At 34.6% G+C, this 22,310-nt stretch overlaps 2 protein-coding genes and 1 long non-coding RNA gene across 5 annotated transcripts; all 3 read right to left on the bottom strand.

Annotated features, from left to right (window-relative positions):
* Nucleotides 1-924: 924 nt before the first annotated feature.
* Nucleotides 925-2,839, bottom strand: LOC11424242 (syntaxin-124). The gene has a single exon (XM_024776282.2). It carries the CDS (start codon nt 2,194-2,196, stop codon nt 1,282-1,284), a length of 915 nt encoding a protein of 304 aa, XP_024632050.1. The 5' UTR covers nt 2,197-2,839; the 3' UTR covers nt 925-1,281.
* Nucleotides 2,840-3,247: 408 nt separating this feature from the next.
* On the bottom strand, nt 3,248-4,095 carry LOC120578109 (uncharacterized). The gene is made up of 2 exons (XR_005644044.1): nt 3,719-4,095; nt 3,248-3,615 (listed from the first exon to the last, which is right to left on the bottom strand). It is a non-coding gene; the product is annotated as an uncharacterized lncRNA (long non-coding RNA).
* Nucleotides 4,096-4,400: 305 nt separating this feature from the next.
* LOC11434350 (B3 domain-containing protein Os07g0563300) lies at nt 4,401-14,351 on the bottom strand. Of its 3 annotated transcripts, none has more exons than XM_039830237.1 (14): nt 14,048-14,351; nt 12,373-12,454; nt 12,154-12,252; nt 11,011-11,347; nt 10,562-10,901; nt 10,337-10,433; nt 9,099-9,273; nt 8,198-8,277; nt 7,610-7,654; nt 7,259-7,522; nt 6,582-6,631; nt 6,023-6,136; nt 5,675-5,745; nt 4,401-5,545 (listed from the first exon to the last, which is right to left on the bottom strand). In XM_039830237.1, the coding sequence occupies exons 1-14, from the start codon at nt 14,227-14,229 to the stop codon at nt 4,776-4,778; spliced, it is 2,706 nt and encodes a 901-aa protein (XP_039686171.1). In that variant the 5' UTR covers nt 14,230-14,351; the 3' UTR covers nt 4,401-4,775. The 3 variants fall into 3 exon arrangements, with proteins under 3 accessions (XP_039686171.1, XP_039686172.1, XP_024632048.1); XM_039830238.1 differs by having other exon boundaries at nt 11,020-11,347; nt 14,048-14,350; XM_024776280.2 differs by having other exon boundaries at nt 4,401-5,542; nt 14,048-14,349.
* Between the last annotated feature and the right edge of the window lie 7,959 nt (nt 14,352-22,310).

Here is a 22,310-nt window from a genome sequence, read left to right as displayed (position 1 = left end):
TGGTACAACAACCAATGGTAATGCAAAACTTTCTGCCATAGCCTTCGGTTTACAATATGTCTATTGTCTGGGACGAGAGCCACATACATCTTGCGTTGGATTCTCAGACAATTTTAGATCTTATCGTTGAAGGCACCTCAAATATGACTCTTTCATTCCCTTGGTGAAGCATATTAAGAGGTTTCATGATCTGGAATGACATTTGAATTTCTTCAATACTTTATGAAGATAAATTTTGTGCGGATTGGTTGGCTAAACATTGAGCGGCTGCCTTTTAAGGCATGGTGGTGTTTAGCATTTGTCCCCTGCCTCTATATCAAACTCTCTTGGTAGATGCTATGAGAGTGACTACCACATGGTTTTAGTTTTTCTGTTGCATTTCTTTTTCTTTTGTTAAAAAAGGTAAAATGTAATTTCAAACTAACATATCATTAAAATTTTAATAATAAAGTAAAAATATTTCTTCAAACGATTTGTAGTCCATGTAGACATGGAGATAGCCCTCTTATTAGTTGTAGAATGGTCAAGTGGATGAAATGTGAAGTAAATTAGGTTCAATTGCGTAAACATTTACGAATAAAAATGACTAACTTGAAAAGAAAAAGAAAATTAAAGTAAAAAAATAAATTAAGATAAAGAATCAGAAATGCAATTTTGCTATCGTATACATACCTTATGATATACTCAAATTTGTATAATTTTTTGTTTATAACTATGTTATAGATACAAATTCTTTGACACTTATTCAACATCGTGTCATTAAAAATGTGTCGTAAGTATACCGTGTTTATCATAGATGATGGATTTGTCAGCATTTTATGATTGTCTTAGAGTTAGATTATCATTTTTAAGATCATACATATCAATATTCGTCTACCGTTGTAAGTAAACAGGCTTGAGGAATAAAAAGAGAAAATTGAAGGGGGAAAAAAAGCTGATCAAGATTACAGAAATCTTGTGTCAACTTTCTATTACAATGTTGTCATGTTTGAACTTGTTCTCACTATTATTACAATTCCATGGAGATCCAAAAACAAAAAAAATAATCAGAAAAACATGGTTCTGTGACTTCTTTGTTTACCTGCATGAATAGTTCACTTGAATATATGTATGGCAACATGAAATGCCTTGAAGAAAAAGGCACCAACAAACAAATTCCCATTTTCTGCTGCTAGCTCATGCAGCATGTTCCTTGACATTTCAGAATGCATAAAATCTAATACTCTCTAAGATTCTTTGTTTAATAACGATGATGATGATGACGACTTTGACCTTTTAATTCTACAGAAACAAGTGAGGTAGAATTGACATCAACAATGGAAACAGGAGCACGATGACGAGGACGATAGCAAGAAGTATGACATAACAAGTCCATTTCCTTGAATCCTTTTGATGCTCTCTTGCCTCATGAAGTTGTTCAGTACCTCTTCTAACAAAAGAACTAGCATGTGCAACATGACTCTCTATGTTATTCAATTGTTGTCCTTGTGACTCAACAAGTGCTGCCATGTCCAAAAATACTTGATGCAACTCAATCAAGTTTTTCTCTATTTCCTTAACAGCATCATGTCTTTCTTGAATCTCAGATATTGTGTCCATAATCTGACCCCTACCTTGTTCTTGAATTGCTCTTTGCATAAAAGTTTCACTTTCTCCACTTGATATCAAATTCTCAATAGTATCTTCATCAGCTTTCTCACCAGTTATTGTAAAATACCTTCTTTCAATTGTTTCCTTGTACTCTTGTTGCATTCTTGCTCTTAACCCTTGAAAATCATCCATCATATCTTTGAGTTTTTTTCCCAATCCACTAACCACTGAAGTTCTTGTTCTATCTGCTGATGAACCTGGACCACACCCTGGAATGTTTCTATTCGCGGCATTCGAACGTTCTAATGCTTCAAGCTTACCCTTAATGATTTTGACTCTTTTGAGAACCTGTTCAACATCTTTATCCATCCTTGCTCTAAGATCTTTCATTGTTTTAGCATTGTGGACAATTTTGCTTTCTTCATTTGCCTCTTGTAATTTTCTATAAAGCTTTTCGACAAGCCTCATGTCTTCTTTCACATTCTCAACATCCTCAAAGAATTTATCAAGGTTGATACTCTCTTTTCCTGCTTCTACATCATCAATTTGGGCTTGCTCCTTCAAGTCACTGTATTTTTTGAAGGAGCTTGAGAATAAGTCATTCATTTTTGCAAATTTTTTAATGAATAATGACCAACACTTTTTTTTTTCTTTTTTTTTTTTCTGTCTTTTTGATTGATTTCTTTTGTATATGGTGAATTCTGTAGTAACAGAAACCTTACAAGAGAATAATATATGGTTTGATCAATGTAACACAATTCTATGTGTTATGATGTTCCTTAATGTGTCCTCATCCAACTTTGAATTATGATAATTTTTTACTAATGGAGAGGAAACAAGAAGGTGACAAAAGGAAACAAAAACCAATTGTCACCAGCAAAAGGGTATGAAGCAAAAAAAGTTGTTTTTCTACTTAGGGTAGAGGTTCATGATTAATGTGAAATGGGGACCAGACAAATAAACTAGACAGTACTAATCAAAGAAGGGTGTTTAGATGTTGGATATACCAAAGGTTACTCCTATATGAACATGTGTCAATGCTGCTTTTTCTTGTACTCTATAAATGACTTGGTCATATTTCTTTCCCTGTCCTCACAGCCAACTTGGTCTTTTTTAAGCTTATTAAAATTTGTATAAATAGGAATATTAAAATTATCTATCAAAATTCATTTATAGTATTAAATTCTCTATGATAATTTCACAAGTTTAATTGCCAGCTTGCTGATTGTATTTTCTATTTGTATCGGATTAAAGTACTCTTTATTTATTATAAAGAATTAGACTACCTTTTGTATTTACATTGAATAAATTTTTGCATATATGAAAGCAACCAATAAAATTGTATTATATTTTATCATCATGTTAATAAAACAAAAGTCGGAGTTACAATCCACATGTCTTAGCTCAATTGATGAAATTATCGAAATTGTTAGATTTGATAACGTGATCGAGGTTCAGATTCTGGATACTCCACTTATTATATCCAGAGTTTTAACTAATATATAAATACAAATGCTAGCATGCAAGTTGTTGTTCGATTTATCTCAATAAATATTTTCAAAATTTAATAATTCTTTAATCATATATAAATTAAATAAATATATTGATGGTCAAAGTTGTGTATTGACATTTGTATAGTGGTTGACTATACCATGTATGTTGTTTTAGTTATTATACCATTGATGCTCAGATAAATATGTTTGTTACAGGGGGAGGTGTGTCCATCTTAGCCCTATTTATTATATGTATGAAAAAAGCAGCCTTTCCTCTCTAAAATAAAATAAAATTTGTCAACCATTTACTAATACATAAACCACAATTACAAACTGGTGTAACCTATACCAAGAGACGACATAAACCACCAATAATAAAATCAAAAGAGAAACCTGATATATGCGTCTTTAGCCACCACCAAGAATGAAGCTTAATACTATCGAGAAGTTGATCCTTAGAAGACACGTTGTCGCTGAAAATTTTCGAGTTCCGCTCCTTCCATATGGCCCAAAGAAAGGCCTACCACACCACCTGAAAACAAAAATGAATGTCCTTCCTAAAAACATGCGCGCCAAAAAGTTATTGTACGACATCCAATATCTGAGGGAACAACGATAGTTACGCCAAATGTTACCAAAGAAGTCACACTTCAAAAACAGATGATTGATTGCGTCCTCTTTTCCGCACCCGCCCAAGCACAAAACCAAATCAGATGAAATTACTCCTCTTCGAATTAAGTTGTTTTACCTTCCTCTGAGTAGAAAGAAGAAATTGTTAACTTAAACTGATACGGTAAATTTGAGTTAGTTTTTGTTTAAAATTGATTTTTGAGTTAGATTGATTTCACATCATAATGCAATAAAAACGGTTTTCACAAAAAAATAAAAATTGAATCACGTCTACCATCTACACACTATATATTCCGACTCGTCAAGTTGTTTTGTATTATTTGTGTTGAAAAAACATTTTTTTAAGAGAAATGATATTTGAACATCCATTTTGTGACAACTTTCTCTCTCATACTTACATTATTTTTTACTTTATCTCTATTTCATTTTTGTGCAAATACCTACTTTTTCTTTAAAAATTATGGTTGTCCCATAAGTTGTCAACCAAATGGTTGTTCAAATAACACTCCTCTTTTTTTAAAAGCAACGGTGTTGGTAAATGTTGGCTGTGAAGATCGAACTTTCGATCTTCTTAATAATCCTAACTAAACAACTAATTAAAGCTTGTTTGGTGTTCAAGCTAATCAACTTTTGCTTGCCAAAATAAAGGCAAAATTCTGCTTCCAATAAAGAGAAACAGCCAACAGAACGAAAATTAAGTAGAAACATTTCAAGGGTTAAAAATCAATTGGGAGAACAAATTATGCATAGTTACATTTTCAATGTTGTTGATGATCAGGTGGTACGGTGAGCTCTCAAAAAGAAACTAAATAGCTTCAACCCACTACCTCATTCAGCTCCATTCCATGATTTCCCTACATAAATCACTATGATATCCACTTATGTTACCAGAAAATAGTGGTTTTTTTCACCCATTCCCCTTTTTCCTACCCCTCTTTTATGTACAAACATGAATAGTAAGACGCCGAAGTGGATACGAACTACGGAAAATCTTTCCCCACTTCAACAAGCTTTGCAAGAACATGTCATATTACCGGCTTACCGCTAGCGCCAATATGAATTTCACACGTTCATAGACAAAGACTGGGCATGTTCCTTATCAGCATTATGACTACTGCTACCATGAATAACACCGTTGCTAAGCTTCACTTCCCTAACAACATCTCCTACCTGCTGTGACTGACTACCTGATGAATCTCCAGTACCAGAGTTCAACAAAGTCTGCTGCTGCTTGAGATACATCTCAGCAGCAGCATCGTGAAGCAGCTTCATCACACCACCAGAATCTGAACCAGGCGACAATTCTTCTTCTCGCTCTGGCTGGATATTGAGATCAATTTGGCCTTTAAACGGAGACACGGATGATTTTATCCGGTGAGGATCATCATCAGAACCATCATTGCCCTCCTTGTTCATAGTTGGGCTGCTATCACCCGTATTACTATTATGCAAGGAATCATCGTCAAGCAAAATTTCAGATGAAGGCAGTTGCTGGAAATTCTGTTGCTGCTGCTTTTTACGTGTTGTTTCTGCTTCTTTTTCCGACTGTTTCTTCTCACGCCGTAACATAAGGGTACGGAAACGACGCTTCACCGTTAGACAGACATTACATGTGCATGTCTGCTTATGCTTGGGGCCCTTTCCACTAGGCGGCTGGATGCAAACAATGCAAGAGCAGCCGGGTCTATGTCGTGGATGTTTAGTGGTGGCCTGGGAAGATGGGAGAGCCTCCCCTTCCCCCAGGATTGCTAGATTTGCAAGTGTATCAAGTCCCTCCAAAGCTTCAGCATGATCAGGATCCTGCTTAGTGGCCTTCATTTTTTTGGAAACTGCTACCAAACAAATGCAATTAACAATAGTTTCCATACCCTTGTTTAGCAATTTATTATATTATATATTACATAGTCCATGACAAGGAATCTGAGACATTTGTTCAAGTGAAGGAATAAAACAATTCAAACCTGAATTACAAGGGGGTAACAAATTCTCAAGTTGTTCTGTTGTAAGCTCTTGTGCAGCTGAACAAGAAGATCTGAGGATTTGCAAATAAAAATAAAACACTAGTGTATTAATTGCATATTTATTTAGGTTCATGATGTGCTCTGTGCAAATAAGCATGGAATAAGTTGAGAGGAAGACTGGAAAAGTGCAATAAATTACAATGTATCCTGAGTGACATAATGCATGGTAATATGGTATGGTACATTGTCAATTTTTCAAACACAACTTCCATTTCTTATATTTTCTCCCAACCAATCTGTTTTGCATGTGGAAGGATGCATTAACAAGTGAATGGATCACTCTAGTACCTTTCTGGATCCCATGAATTATCTGAACATGTCCATTTTGCTGGAAGAAGTGCACATGCTGGCAATTTGCGCCACTTCAGACAATCTTCACATCGAGCCCACTGAATCCTTTCACTGCAAAATAAAAATAAAGTACATTGCTAGCAATTAATTTACATAGCTAATTATAAAAAACAGATCCCCAAGTCTAAATCAGAACTTAATTAAATTATATATGTATGTGTGCGTATAAATCATGTCTTTCTTAGAAACTACCGGATAAACATGCACAACAACAATAATATATATAACATTCCTTCATAAACACTCAAAATTCAATGCCAGTATCCATCCAGGTGAGAGCAACAACACAATCAAATAAAAAAGATCATGGTCATTATTATAATCATTTAATGATGATAATAATAATAATAATAACAACAACAACAATCAACAGGCATGTTACACATACAAAACATAATACCACACCATCTAAAAATAAAACAAAAGATCAGATGTGCAAAATTTAAAATTGACCGATACAATTTGATCAAAACCTAATTAAGGATGAGTTATTTACCCCATATTATCACTAGTGAAAATAGATGGCTTCCCAAGCACCGGAGCATCCTGTAAAAGCATTCTCAGCATAAAGGTTTCCACAATGCATAGCAATTCTCATAAAAATTTCAATCAAATAAAATACCAAGAAAGATTACAACACAGACCACAATAATTTCAATCCAATATAAGACAAGCCAAGCGACTCCAACAAAAAAGTATCTATGTTCACAGACAGGCTACAGGATGGCGAGGATAAGAATTGTTTAGGAATATGAATATCTATAATACACAATCCTCAACTAAAACAAGTTGAAGATCATTTGTGGAAATTGAATGCACAAAGCAACTCTCCTTCATCACTTTCATTCCCTGTTTGCTATGCCTGTGACTTAGGAACTTTACAATTCTGTTTACAAGTCTTATAATAACATGGACGATTGACTACATTTCAACTAAGAAAGCAAAATGGAAGAACTATATCACCTGCATCATGGACAAGTTCTAATTATCATTTGGCTAGTTTTATATAAACAAAGGATTCAAAGAATTACTATCCAAAGATGTAAGTGTATTAGTTTATATTATTGGTATACTTAAAGAAAGCACATTTAGGTTTAGATTGACACATCACTAAAAGTTAAATTACATTAGCATGTCAAAACCATTTCTGAAACAAAGCAAGAGAAATGGTACCTCATATTCCTCAAACTCAAAGCCTTCAATCACCACAATGCTTGGGACATGATTAGGAGGGGGACGGAGCAGGCCTTGAGCTTCTTGCCATGTAATCTTCAGCTCTATTATATCCTCATTTTCAATTTTTAGACGTTTACTTTTTGAACCCAATATGTTGTTCTTTCTCTTTCTAGAGATTAAAGATTTGCTCCCCAGTGCTTCTTTTGCTATGTATCCTGACTTATCGACATTTGACCAGGAACTAGGATCAGCCAATTCAACCTAAGCATCAGATGAAAAATGCAACCAAGTATGAGACTTAATGACAAAATATAGCAATTACAATGCAGTTAGTTATTTGATACCAACTTCGGGAGCAGAAAATCCGTTTCCAGTCTTGTTAGCTTCATTATCCTGCAAAAAGAAAAATATGTGAACAGACATACTTTCTTAGTGGACATTAAAATTTCACCAAAATTTATACAAATAGATATAGGATGTATTAGATTAAATAAATAAAATATGCAACAAAAATAAGAAAAGTTTTAAAAAATTCATGAACTGTCCTTTATTAGTAATTAGGAAATATCCACAACTATAAGATTAGCCGTATTAACCTGAGCTGAATCCAGACAGCATATAAAAATTGAAATCAGAAATTACAAAAGGGCCTAACAGTCACACCATATCCAAAAAAATCTATATCAAAGCAAATTATGATTCAGTACATATTTCTAACCAATTTAATTCATAAACTATCCACATATATTCCAGTTAAAGTTAGTTTCATCCAACTATACAATCTACACTCAACCTTATGATTTAGTACACATTTCTAACCAATTTCATGCATAAAACTATCAAAACAAGTTCCAGCTAAAGTTAGTTCCATTCAACCATACAATGTACACTCAAATTATGTACACAGCCCAGGCAATTATACAATGCAGACATTACCTGATCGGATGGCAACGGATTTGTAGCCTTTCTAAATCCCATAACCAACCTCCCTTCTGGCTCCAACCGGCTAAATGTTACTGCAAAAATCAGTTCGGGTCAGCCACAATACAAGATAATCAACTCACAACTAATCAACCACAAGGTTGTGGTACAACACATGATACAATGGGAGGGGAGAAGACATAAAAGCACCCAAAACAAAAGGATTCAACAAGGATTATTTGAGGCAATATTTCAGAGCATAATGACCTAGAGGCCCTGTAACAAACATCAATATATGCCTAGTATTAGAATTTGGGTTGGGCCTAACTCAACCTTACAAAACTGGCTTGTAAGGTGAGGGCTGCAACGAAGGCAGCCTAAATGCCACAATTAGGCGGCTAGGGGCTGACCGCAATGAAGGTGGAATTTCCAACACCTAGTGTTATCAGACAAGTTATCACTGAAGAAAGTTTAGAAAACAAAAAACTTATGGATGGAAAACAATAGAATCAAGTTCAGATTTTGAACAAATCTTAAGTATGTAGGGAGATACCAAGAATATTTTAAGATTATCATAGAATATGTTGATTATTTTGTTTCCTTACAAAGGGCATGTTTGCTGTCCTTTTTTAAAGACACAAGAAATACAGGTATAACAAATGAACAAATATGCTTCTAGAGCAGGTAAACAAATTATTAGCATATTGCACACCAATAACATATTCAGAGCTATTGTTTGCCCATCTTTATTTCATTTTCTTAATTCCAACCCTATACCTATAATTCTAAACGAGGGCCAGAAGGAAGGTTGGTGCAAATCTGACCCATTAAGCTTAAGTTTTACTTAGAAGGAAGGAAACAAGAAGAATGCTCTAAATCATCAAATGCATAAATTTCCTTCATGCCATTGTCTTACCTGTGTCACCTGCTTGCAACTGCATGGACTGTATGCATGGAGTTACACCCTCCAAAACATACATTCTGCTGTTGTTATTCGGCCAGAAGCGGAACTGAAATATCCATTCTTTTCCTTTTGCATCGAGGATTTTAAGAGGCAACCCTTCAGGCTGAGAAATTGGTGGGAAGTAGGTCTGTCTCATGGAACAAAATATAATATTATTATAGCATAACTTTTTATTAAATATTCATGAAAAAGTAAGATGGCTGTGCCATTCAAATTTCAAAACATTAAAAGACTGTTGCTAAAGCCTAGAAGTAATCCCACAAATCCACAGAGCAATCTAAAATAATATGAGTGTGTAAAGATTGCATCACACTATATTTCAAGGAAACAGTCATATTATCAGTATAGTTCATAAGATAGAGTTTTAACATGCTTCTGAAGAAAAACACTTTCCATTTTCTTAAAGCACATGAGCTTTGGTTTCCGATACTTCTGAATTTTGTTGCATAATTTTTTTTTGGGGGGGAACAGAAACAGAAAACAACACACACGTCCTTCCATGCACAAGAATACAATGATAAAGTAATTAGCTCAACAAAGACTTCCAAGACCTCTATATATCAGTATAAGGAACCCCCAAAAACAGATTAACTGAGATGATAAATAACCTACGAAGACTTTTTTATCATAAATCATACGGTAACAATCACCACTAAGCTTTATCTCACTAGGTGGAGTTGGCTAAATGGATTAAACGATGCAGCAATCCTCTACCATACATTAAGCTAAAGATAGACCATTTAGGTGGGAATTGGCTAATACATATATTCTCATGTTGATGTTTTCTTGATTTCTACTCTCTGCTGCTCCAGGGAAGACAATCTTCCTGATTTTATTAATGCAGTTTTACCCTTCCTGGTTTCTACAATCTATTGAAAAACTTTCTAGAGAAATACTAATGATAGAAGAATAATATTGTCATGGCACAAGAACTTGCCAAAAAAACTAACACGTCATTGTACAGTATACACTAATTTACATGTCAAACAAGGAGCTTATCAGTGTACAAAAGTTACAGGGCAAAAAGCAAGAGATTTATGACATGCAGGCCAGGCATTACCAAAGGCAGACAATCAATTGTTGATCACAGTAAATTCATTTTTCTATGGGCTTGAAGCATTCACACAACACATACTCAATCCAAAAATACTTTCAAATTAATAGCTAGCAGAGAGGATCTCAAGACCAACCTCAGCACATTTTTTGGGTAGTACCAAGCGCCCAATTCGCCCAGCATCACTGGCACTCAAAGTTTTTTGGAACAGGGGGGTAATTACAGAATTAGAACTAGGGTGAAGTTAAGATATTGTACATTCTGATATGGATTTATACATAATTGAAAAATAAAGTACATTAAAATATATGTAAACCAATGTAATTACTTAATATTAATAAGTATGTAATTTGAAGGATACTCGACAGATATTTGTTGTAGCTCCAATTCAGTACACCTGGGCCAATAACGTGGCAACAACTGACTTCTTCCTCGGGCATCTGCTCGAGGTCGCCCATTGCGAACCTGAGCTTCACCTGATGAGTCAAGAGGTAAATGCATAGTGCCGCCAAACTGCTTGCCTAGATGAGGTGGAGTTTGTTGTGGATGAATTCCAGTTACCCCAATTTGACCATTTCTTTCATTTGGGGATGAATAAGGTACAGATAAACCAAACGGTTGAGAAGATGAATCTTCCTTTAGAGTATGAGGCTGTTGGCACATATTTAAACACGGACCTGACTTGTCCTCATTCCTCATTCCTGCAATACAACAAAGAATCCGGTTATGTAGCCATCTCCATGTTATAAAAAGATTCATCTACCTCCTAAACCTGTAACTGAAAAAGTAAACAGTTGAGAAGGTCAAAACCTGTATTACCGTTCATAAGCACCATTTCACTTGAACCGAGTTTGACATTCCAATTAGCTGATATTCCAGCCAAATCCTCATTTTTCTTTTCCAATGATGAGGGGGGCAGCCTTTCATTGCCATATATTTTGTCAAAGTTATTTGATAAATCAACTAGAGAGTGCACAGCTGGAGGCTGGTCAGATGAAGAAGCTGAATTGAACAGACTGGGTGCTTGCTTCCAGGGTACAGGTCCTGATCCAGCTAACTGACTCCAACTTTTGCCAGACATGTCTCTATATCTCTCCGATAAACGATTTGTAAGAGATAAAGATTGTGGCCACGGCAGGTTAGATGGCTGAGATACAGATAATAGATAAAGAGAAAAGTCACTATGCCAAAAGTGTTGCATCCAAATAGGTCCTAATAATAAGATATTATTCAAGCATCATGGTACAACCAGAAATTACAAACATTTGCTTGTCATGGAGTTTATGATTTAAAGACATGTGCTAAAAATGACAAAGGGGCATACAAAAGAGCAACTAACAGGGAAAAGATAATTTTAGACCTTTATCGGTATAACAAATGCAAACCCAGACTGGATTGATATTTAAAAAGTTAAACATCAACAAACAAAAACAGGAGAGGCACCATAAACAAACTGGCTAGAAATGGAGCCAAAATGGAAAGAGAAGGACAAATTCAATGCAAGACGGTGTCAAAACAAAATCTCTACATATTAGACAAGTCTAACCTTAACTTAATTGAAAGAGCAGGGAAAGAAAACTAAAATAATAATCTGAAGCCGTAACAATAGCAATTTTCAGTATAATTAATTCTAATAAGAAAATTATTTATTATTGCCAAAAGAAAAGAAGAATTCCAGCCTCAACATAGTTCAGTTTCTTAGCATATTTCTTTGAATAACTGGTTCTATTCAGATTAACTGTCAAGGAAACTTTTATTTTGCATGACAATGAACTTCCCCTTATTCTCCGTTAACAATGAAATAGAAACCTTTTGAGTTCATTTCACTCGAAATGGAGGAAATGGGAGAAGCATATAACCCACAAGACATTCATGATATTCAATGCATGATGACTCAAGCCCAAACAGGATAGGGAGAGGAATACATGTCCTCACAACGATAGAGAAACCTACCAGAATAACATTTTTGCGGGCACATGTAAAGCATTCAATTCCTCCTGGATCCAACAAAACAAAGGTGCTACTTGAAACAATACACCCACAGTGAATTCGCTGCAAAAAATTATTAGTCATTAGTTAAAATTAAAAAACTCTAACTTAGCTTAGGGAGCCTATTTAAAACTATTTGTATCTAACATGGTAACATCAACAAGCACTTTAAAGATAAATCACCTTTCTACAAGTCTCACAATTTCTCCAACCAGAAGTGTTTGCATGAAAAATGTCACAGAATCTCCCTTCTTCAAAAGCAGAACTAAGTATCACAGAAACAATCAATTTTTACTGAAGGAATAGAACAGTGAACACAAATGGTTAATTGAACAATACGGTCAATCTCTATTATTGAAACCTAAAAAAAGAATCTTATGGCACTGAGAAAAAAACTTTTCTTTATCAGATATCGCATAAGGTCCTTAAGGAGTCCATTCAGTTTGTACGCAACCAACTACAGGTTAACAAAATACAGAAAACCTAGGGAACCAGTTTGGCATGAGATGAGCGGCAGAAATTGATATGAGATGTGTATTTGGAATGCATTTCTTTCATGTTAACAAACCATACACAACTGGTCTGAGATGAATATCGAAAATGATAGATCAGAGCCAACATAACCAGAAGGTATGAGGTCTGGAAAGTGTGCTATATTGGAAATTCTGCCTTAGTTGTGGTCCACCCCTAGTTCCCTAATTGTAGCATTTGGGCTTTCCTTCATCGCAGCCTCCAACACCTTCATTGTGTTGGGTGTGAGGGGATGGGTTTAGTCCCACAATGCCTAGAGATATAACCTAATTAGTGGTTACAAAGTCCTCATTTTACAAGTCAGTTTTGTATGATTGAGTTAGACCAACCCAAATTATAATAAGGTATCAAAGCCTATCCTAGATCCATTGTCGGGCTTTCCACACCGTCCATGTTCAGGACATGAGGTTGGTGCTGGAAATTCTGCCTTCATTGCCTATCCGTCTTACTGTGACATTTGTGTTTCCTACATTGCAGCCTCCAACACGTTCATTGTGTTTGGCGTGAGATGGGTGAGTCTCGTCCCACATTGCCTAAATAGTGCTTATAAAGCTCGGGCAGTAACAATGGGGGTTAGGGAATAGGCGGGCAGCAAGAATAGTCAGAAACCAAGGTGGGACCTTTCCTATTGTTAGTTTCATTTCATCATTGAATAAGAAGAACCTTTCATATCAAGTTCCCTTTTTTTTGTCTCTTTACCAATCATTCACATACATCTCAACTGTTTTTTTTTTCTTTTCTTCAGCAAGAAGGCACGTTGCACATGCCATTACGTACACAACTATGCCTAGTATTTCTTACACTCAAACAAATACATTAACCACAACTTCTTTTTTCATTTGATAGACAAATGTTAGTGAGTAGTTGTTACAGTAGTATTTTCTCCTTCACCGGAATTCAAACCCACCCGGGTCTTTAAATCGAGCCGAGTCAGTTGAACTACCTAACCCCCCTCTGGCTCAACTACTAATACAAAACTTTTGTACTGGTCGACATATTGACAAGAAACATGTTTGTCTCTTTTTCGTTCACAATTCACAGCACACACCACCTATTGAATAATGCAGAAGCATGTAATAATAAACTCAAACAAAACAAAAATATTTAAGACAAGAAAGTAAAGCAATAAACTTTATCCAAATTTGCAGGAAAAATAAAAATACACAACCATGAAAGCAAACGCCACGTGTAAATTAGTCCAAAATGAAAATTCCGAAAAAACAAAAAACAAAACATTTATTTATAAAATAAAATAAAAGAATATATAATATAATAATATTAAAAAAAAAAAAAAATTATGAAAAGAAGTAACTAAACTAAAACTAACCCGCATCGATCACAGAGTTGAGCTAGGTCACCAGTGCGAAGTCTCCAACCTTTCTTAGTAGACCTGAAGTCTTTACAGTCAGAATTGAAGCAACGTTTTAAGGTTGAAGAAGAAATAGACGAAGATGAAGAAGATGGAACAGAAGAAGAAGCCATGGTAACTGCTACTTGATCTGTAATCATACGCAACAACAACGTCGAAGAGAGATTTCTAGAGAGAGAGTGTGTGAGTGTGTGTTTTTTTGTTGAAGTGAGAGAAAGGGGTTATTAAAGAAGAGAGAGAAAGAGAGAGTAGTTGTTGGTTGAAGTGTAACTATACATTCGGCGTCGTCGTTTCTCTTTCTAACCTTTTTCTTTCCACCAAATATTATACTATTATTATAGAAAATTTATTTATTTTATTTGGATCTGGTTAACAAGTCTCCTGAGGGCATTGTTTAAAGAACCCACAAAAAGAAATTATATCTTAAAAATACAAGTCAAACATTTGTTAAAGTTGTATAATTTTCAATGCAAAAAATTGCTACTTTTATATGCTTAAACAATTCCCTTAGGATACTTGTTAATATTTTTCTTTTTATTTTACCTTTTTTTATTCTTCATTTATTATTTCTGTCTTAAAAATATATTACTACTTTTTTTTTTAAATAATATATACATATATATACTTTTTTTTTTGAACAAGCATATATATATATATATATTATATACACACACTAGTACTATCTTCTTCAAAAAAAAAATATACCAGTACTATCCTAATGTTTATTATTGATGTCTCGTGTGTGCAAAAACAAACAAAATTTTATAATACTCCACGCCACCAATTGCTCCTTTCATTTCGTTTGTTGCATTTGTTTGTTCCCTTCCTTCTTAGGAGTACTATTATTTAGTGCAATATTTATTTAATTTATGTAATTATTAGAAGATATTGTGACCGTTTCATTACAAAAACGAACATTAAACTGGCACTATTTTGAAAGATAAGTATCTTATCCATCGCTTGAATTAATTTTCCTTAAGAAAATGACACATAATATGCGCATGATTGGGTATGTGAAGGAGAGACTAGAGAGCATTAATATTTGACCGTCAATTAATGAAGCTGGAATTTGTACCCAACTTGAACGTGCACATCAAATGTTAGCTTGTGTTTTCTTACAACCAGATACCAGGATGAGTTCATAGATGATAAACTAGTTAATACTATAATAGAAAAATTAGCGGATTGAATTAGTATAATTTTAGTACAATTCAGAGTTGATAGCCGATAAATCACTAAATTAAATTTGTATTTCTTTTGAAAAGAGAAGTTTATAACTCATTATTGTTTTAACTAAAATTCTTTTTTACCCTTTATAAATAAATTTTAAACTACCAACTTCTAAATATTTTAAGGAAAATGTTAACCATTTTTTTTTTTAAGAACCTAAATTAGCCCACATAAACTGGCACCAGAGATAATCGAACCTGAGATCTCAAGGAGGAGCACACTCCTAGATCTCAAGTCAATACCACTAGGCCAACCCAAGTGAGTTTTAAACATTAATTTTATCAAACACAATTATTTCATCTACTATCAACTATATCTTATAAACTAATTTTCTTTTAAAGAATATCTTATAAACTATATGTGATCAGTTAGTCCTTTTTTTTTTTTTTTTTGAGTAACAGTTAGTTCATTTCTTATCAAATATAAGTTTTTTTTTGTGAAGAAAAATATAAGTTCACATGTTATCGAATTGTTTATTTGATATAGTGGCTAAAAAATTGTGTTCTTTTTATTAGTTTTTAAATTTGGTACGTGTACACGCGTACATGCAAGAATGGACAGAAATACATCCAATTCATGATCAGTTCACACTTCACATGAGGCAATTTCGAATGATATATATATAATGTTCCCCAAAAAAGCATAATACCATTAAAACTCTAATCCTAATTCCTACATGATGCACTTTGTTTTCAGATATGATTTTTTACACACACATTAACTCTCTTTCACGTTACGTTCATACATGGCTGACCCCCTGGGTGGGTTAATCAAAGCCAAAACTTTTTGGCCCACCAACAAAAATATGTTAACTACTCAATATATATTCACACTTACTTAGATTTTAATAAAGTAAACTTATTTTAATACTTGTCTGAGTTTGGATTAACTATACTTTGACCAAAATGTTTTCACATAAGGCTATGAAATTTTGTAAGAGAAAACTCGACATGTAGTTTGAGGGGCCAAATTAAGGTATGGAACAAACATAAAAGAGGCATGTAGGTAAATAAATGAATTTGAATAGTCGTAGTAGTATTTATGCACGTGAAATGTATGTAAGTGGGGTGCGTAGAGTAGAGGACAATTTATTACGCGGGCCAATTATATTGCATGGCTAAGCAATCACGTAAACTCTCCCAGCAAGGCTAACATGAAAACAGTTACAAAGGAACTTCCTGATTTTTTTCGTATATACTTTATTTGTAAGAAGTTTTTTTTTTTCAACAATAAAAAATGGAATTATATTAATCACCAAAAGCAACTCTTCTGGCACAAGGTGTGCCAAAAGAACTACTCTACAAATTTAGAGTCATACAAACAACCAAAACAAACCATTACGTGATGCCCAAGCATTGTAAGGGACTTGAACACCACATATCTGAACCAAACCTAAAAACAACCTTATTGGCTTTCAACCAGGCTAAAGACATATATTTAACTTTATCTAACAACTTGGGAATAGAAGTTACAACATTATTGAAAAGTCTGTTGTTACGTTCGTTCCATAAAACTCAAACGCACAATAGCCAAATAAGCTGAAGAAAATCTCTAACAACTTTACCTCCACCTGTCAAGTTCACAAACTGAAGAAAATGATCAAGAAGAACATTAGTATCAACACCAAGAATTCCCAGCCAATTGCGCATCAGAGGCCATAAAGATGAAAACGCATCACAAGATAGAAACAAACGTTGCGCTGTTTCACTCATGCCACAATCTGAAACACACAAAGAAGCTTCTGAATCAAGCACCCGTCTTTGAACCAAATTAGCTTTAGTAGGCAATCTATCACGAAGCAACCTCCAAGCAAATAAAGAAACCTTCAACGGCACCTAACTATGCCAGATCAAAGATGATGCAGGATCCCTAAGAGGAACGTCTCTAGAGGTCAGCATGTGATATGAACCAAGAACAGAGTAACCCACCAAAGGGTCTGGCAACCACACCCACCTGTCGGAAACAAAATCTTGCAAAGAAACATCAGTCAATAAGGCCCTACACTCCTCTAACTCCTCCTCCTCCCAGGCCCACAACCTCCTCCTCCACTTCCACGCCTCCCCACCCCGCTCAACACCAAGAGAGAACAAGTCAGCCAAAAAGGTTCATTCATATGTCTAAGATTTTAAAATTATACTTTAAGAAATTATGCTCTTTTGTCAAAAAAAAAATATTGCTCTTTTTTAGAGTTATGATACATAAACACCCTTGTTGAGGCAAAATCCCTAATTAATTTTAAAGATAATAAACCAATATGATTAAAGAATTAATGGACTTTGATTAATTCCTTGGTATTTAACTTGTGCTCTTGAGTGTTTTACTAAGACAGGAACAAGGTTTGAATCATACCAAGAATCAAGAAATCAAAGGACATTTGAATTCATGATCTAACACTGAGGTCAGAAAGTTAGATCAGAATGTTGCTCGAAGATCAGGTTGTTCAGAAGCAACCAGTTCAGAAGCAACCTAGTTCAGAAGGTTGTTCAGAAGCAACCAGTTCAGAAGCAACCAGTTCAGAAGCAACCTAGTTCAGAAGGTTGTTCAGAAGCAACCTAGTTCAGAAGGTTGTTCTTATACAAGCCAAGAATCTCAAGAACTGTGATCAAGGTCATGCAAGGCACATGTGACATGAATATATGTCCAGGAAAGTACATTTGCATGGATCAATCAAGCAATAAAGGCATATACAAAGAGTTATGTCAAAGAAGGCATTCAATGTTCATTTAAGACTATGAACATTGATGTACTAGGAATATTTCACAAAGGAATATCATCCTAGATGTTATTATCACTGCTCTTCATTATTGTTTCACTATTAGGATTTGATTACATCAAATGATAGTCTTACAAATCATCCTAAGTGAAACAGATGGAACATTCTGATGATCAGAATGTTCAAGCTCAGCTCATGCTTACTTTATGAACAGTATAGTAGGTGAAAAGCAAAAAGCAAAAGCAAAGCAAATCTGTCATCTTCAACAAGAGATAGACACGTCTGAGAGTTGGTACTAAACAAGGACAACACAATCTCTCAAAGCATGGGCATGAAGATGCAGAATCCCACTAAATCCTCCTGCACCGGTTCCAAGACAAAATCTGGGAAAGGAACATTCTGATGTATGAAGAAAAGTCCATACATTGGTTATTGTCCAGAAATTCATATGAAAAGCATATGCATAGCCCAGAACTTCATGTGTTCATTCATACATGATGAACCCAGATGAAGAACATGATGAACCCAGATGAAGATCATCATGAACACAACAACATTCTGATGTTCATCAGAGATCAGAATGTTTGCCCAGAATTTCAAGTTAAAGCTTGTGGGACCCAGGACACATGGCATAACACCATTGGACATCCTACAACGGCTATATGAGCCCAAAGACTCTATAAATAGAGATCAAGGCATTAGCAAAACTTGCACCATTGCAAAGCATACAAGAAAACAACTCTGATTTTGTTTGAAGCTTTTGCAAACTGAAATTGATCAATCTCTAAGTCTTTTATCAACTTAGTGCAAATCAATACTCTTGTTATCTGTAAGATAACCTTTTCTTCTTCCTCCACTGTTTGTTTCACAAACACCCAACTTCCATACAAATTGTAACAAAGTCTCATCTAGCTTTTAGAGGTCCTAAAGTGTTAGGTTGAGCAAAGGTTGTAAAAGTCTAAGTGGTTAACTTAGCAAGAAGGTGCAAGCCTGCTGAGGCTTAGAGAATACAGGATTGTAATTGTTCAGGTGAACAAGATTGTAAGGTGCAGGACTTGAGAGGTTATCTCAAGCATCTTAGTGGAAACTCTCACAGGATTGTGGGGAGTGGACTAGCCCACATTGGGTGAACCACTATAACTCTTTGTGTGTTCTTTCTTTCTTCTCTATACTCTTTTATCTACAGTATACACAACACACACTTACACTTATACTTTATTAAACAATTCTGTTTATGAACTTCAGAACATTCTGAAGTCAGAAAGTTAACATAATTCCAAGTAAACAACTTGAGAATCATTTTTAAGTTTCAGGATAATTTTTAAAGGGTCACAATTCAAACCCCCCCTTCCTTGTGACTATTTTATCTACTTCAATTGGTATCAGAGCTAGGCTCTAAGGGTTTGAACACTTAAACAAGTGTTAGAGAAAAGATTCAGGAAGTATGTCTAAAGTCAAGTACATAGCTGAAGGAGGATCTTCAAATAGACCACCACTCTTTGATGGATCAAACTACTACTTCTGGAAAGGCAAGATGGAACTCTTTCTCAGATCTCAAGACAATGATATGTGGGCAGTCATCACAGATGGAGACTTTGTTCCAACAACCAAAGAAGGAGCTGTCAAAGCAAAAAGTGCATGGTCAACAGATGAAAAAGCTCAGGTATTACTAAACTCTAAAGCTAGACTCTTTCTATCATGTGCACTAACCATGGAAGAAAGTGAAAGAGTTGATGAATGTACAAATGCTAAAGAAGTATGGGATACTCTGAAAATACATCATGAGGGTACATCTCATGTCAAAGAAACTAGAATTGACATTGGAGTCAGAAAATTTGAAGTCTTTGAAATGAGTGAAAATGAAACCATTGATGAGATGTATGCAAGATTTACTACAATAGTAAATGAAATGAGATCTCTTGGAAAGGCATATTCCACTCATGATAGAATTAGAAAAATTCTGAGATGTCTTCCAAGTGTGTGGAGACCTATGGTCACTGCAATCACTCAGGCCAAAGATTTAAAATCTATGAACCTGGAAGATCTCATTGGTTCACTAAGAGCTCATGAAGTTGTACTTCAAGGAGACAAACCAGTGAAGAAGGTAAAAACACTTGCCTTAAAAGCATCTCAGCAAACCCCATCAGTTGCTGATGAAGATGTGCAAGAACCACAAGAATTAGAAGAAGTTCATGAAGAAGAAGCTGAAGATGAACTTGCACTAATCTCTAAAAGAATTCAAAGGATGATGCTGAGAAGAAATCAGATCAGAAAGAAGTTTCCAAAGACCAACATCAGCATCAAAACTGAAGCTGACAAAAGTCAAGTCACTTGCTATGGATGCAACAAAACTGGACATTTCAAAAATGAATGTCCTGACATCAAAAAGGTTCAAAGAAAACCTCCCTTCAAGAAGAAAGCAATGATCACATGGGATGACATGGAAGAATCAGATTCTCAAGAAGATGCAGATACAGACATGGGACTGATGGCTCAGTCAGATGATGAGGAAGAGGTAATTATCTATAAAACTGATTCTCTATATAAAGATCTTGAAAATAAAATTGATAGTCTCTTATATGATTCAAACTTCTTAACTAATAGATGTCACTCTTTAATCAAAGAACTTTCTGAGATAAAAGAAGAAAAAGAAATACTTCAAAACAAGTATGATGAGTCTAGAAAGACCATAAAAATTCTGCAAGATTCTCATTTTGACATGTCAGAAAAACAAAGAGAGATAAACAGAAAACAAAAAGGCATTATGTCTGTACCTTCTGAAGTACAAAAGGAAAACATACTTTTGAAGAAGGAAGTTGAAACATTGAAAAAGGATCTGACAGGGTTTATAAAATCTATAGAAACTTTTCAAAACATAGTAGGATCTCAAAATAAGAGTACTAAGAAATCTGGCTTAGGCTTTAAGGATCCAAGCAAAATTATTGGAAGTTTTGTACCTAAAGCTAAAATAAGAGTTAAATGTTGTTTCTGTGATAAGTATGGACATAATGAATCAGTATGTCATGTTAAGAAAAAATTTATCAAACAAAATAATTTAAATCTTAGTTCAGAACGTTCTAATCTCAATAGATCAGAAAGTTCACAAAAGGCTGAAAAGGCTAAGAAGACATGTTTCTACTGTAACAAATCTGATCATAAAAGACAGAATGTTACTTTCAGAAAAGATCTCTTAGAAGAACTGACCCTCAAGGACCCAACATTACATGGGTACCTAAAAATTTTATCTTGTCAAATGTAGGTCCTGCCTCAGGGTGCAAGAACAAAACCATGGTACCTGGATAGTGGTTGTTCTAGGCACATGACAGGTGACAGGAATTGTTTTCTAACTTTTGAAAAGAAGGATGGAGGACTAGTGACATTTGGAAACAATGACAAAGGTAAAATCAGAGGTAAAGGTACTATAGGTAATCTTAACTCTGCTAAAATAGAAAATGTTCAGTATGTGGAAGGTTTAAAACATAATCTACTTAGCATAAGTCAATTATGTGATAGTGGATTTGAAGTTATCTTTAAACCTAACATATGTGAAGTCAGACAAGCCTCCTCTAACAAATTATTTTTCTCTGGTTCAAGAAGAAAGAACTTATATGTTTTAAAACTAAATGATATGCCTGCTGAATCTTGTTTTATGTCTCTTGAAAAAGACAAATGGATCTGGCACAAAAGGGCTGGTCATATAAGCATGAAAACCATTGCTAAACTTTCTCAACTTGATCTAGTTAGAGGTTTGCCTAAGATTAGCTTTGAAAAGGACAAAATCTGTGAAGCATGTGTTAAAGGTAAACAAGTAAAAAGTAGTTTTAAAACTATTGAGTTTATTTCAACTCAGAAACCTTTAGAGCTTCTTCATATAGATCTGTTTGGTCCTGTTCAAACTGCAAGTCTAACTGGCAAAAGATATGGATTTGTTATTGTTGATGATTTCTCCAGATTTACATGGGTGCTATTTTTAAAACATAAAGATGAATCTTTTGAAGCATTTCAAAACTTTTGCAAAAGAGTTCAAAATGAAAAAGGTTATAATATCATCACAGTTAGGAGTGATCATGGAGGAGAATTTGAAAATGCATCCTTCAAAACATTCTTTGATGAAAATGGTATTAAACATAACTTTTCTTGTGCAAGAACTCCACAACAAAATGGAGTTGTTGAAAGAAAAAATAGAACCTTGCAAGAAATGGCAAGAACAATGTTAAATGAATCAAATGTTGAAAATTACTTTTGGGCAGAAGCCATTAACACTTCTTGTTACATTTT

This window comes from Medicago truncatula, chromosome 2 (assembly GCF_003473485.1).
Source record: "Medicago truncatula cultivar Jemalong A17 chromosome 2, MtrunA17r5.0-ANR, whole genome shotgun sequence".
Taxonomy (NCBI): Eukaryota; Viridiplantae; Streptophyta; class Magnoliopsida; order Fabales; family Fabaceae; genus Medicago; species Medicago truncatula.
The sequence above is the reverse complement of the archived record's forward strand: the minus strand, read 5'-3'. Positions and strand labels throughout refer to the sequence as shown.

What these genes read in the sequence shown, in the direction of transcription:
- LOC11424242 (XM_024776282.2), bottom strand. Translation starts at nt 2,196, where the DNA reads ATGAATGACTTATTCTCAAGCTCCTTCAAAAAATACAGTGACTTGAAG.
- LOC11434350 (XM_039830237.1), bottom strand. Translation starts at nt 14,229, where the DNA reads ATGATTACAGATCAAGTAGCAGTTACCATGGCTTCTTCTTCTGTTCCA. An exon ending in ATCCGTTGCCATCCGATCAG is followed by an intron (nt 7,655 to 8,197) that starts GTAATGTCTGCA and finishes TTCTTTTTGCAG; the next exon opens with GATAATGAAGCTAACAAGAC. An exon ending in AATTCATGGGATCCAGAAAG is followed by an intron (nt 5,746 to 6,022) that starts GTACTAGAGTGA and finishes GCAAATCCTCAG; the next exon opens with ATCTTCTTGTTCAGCTGCAC.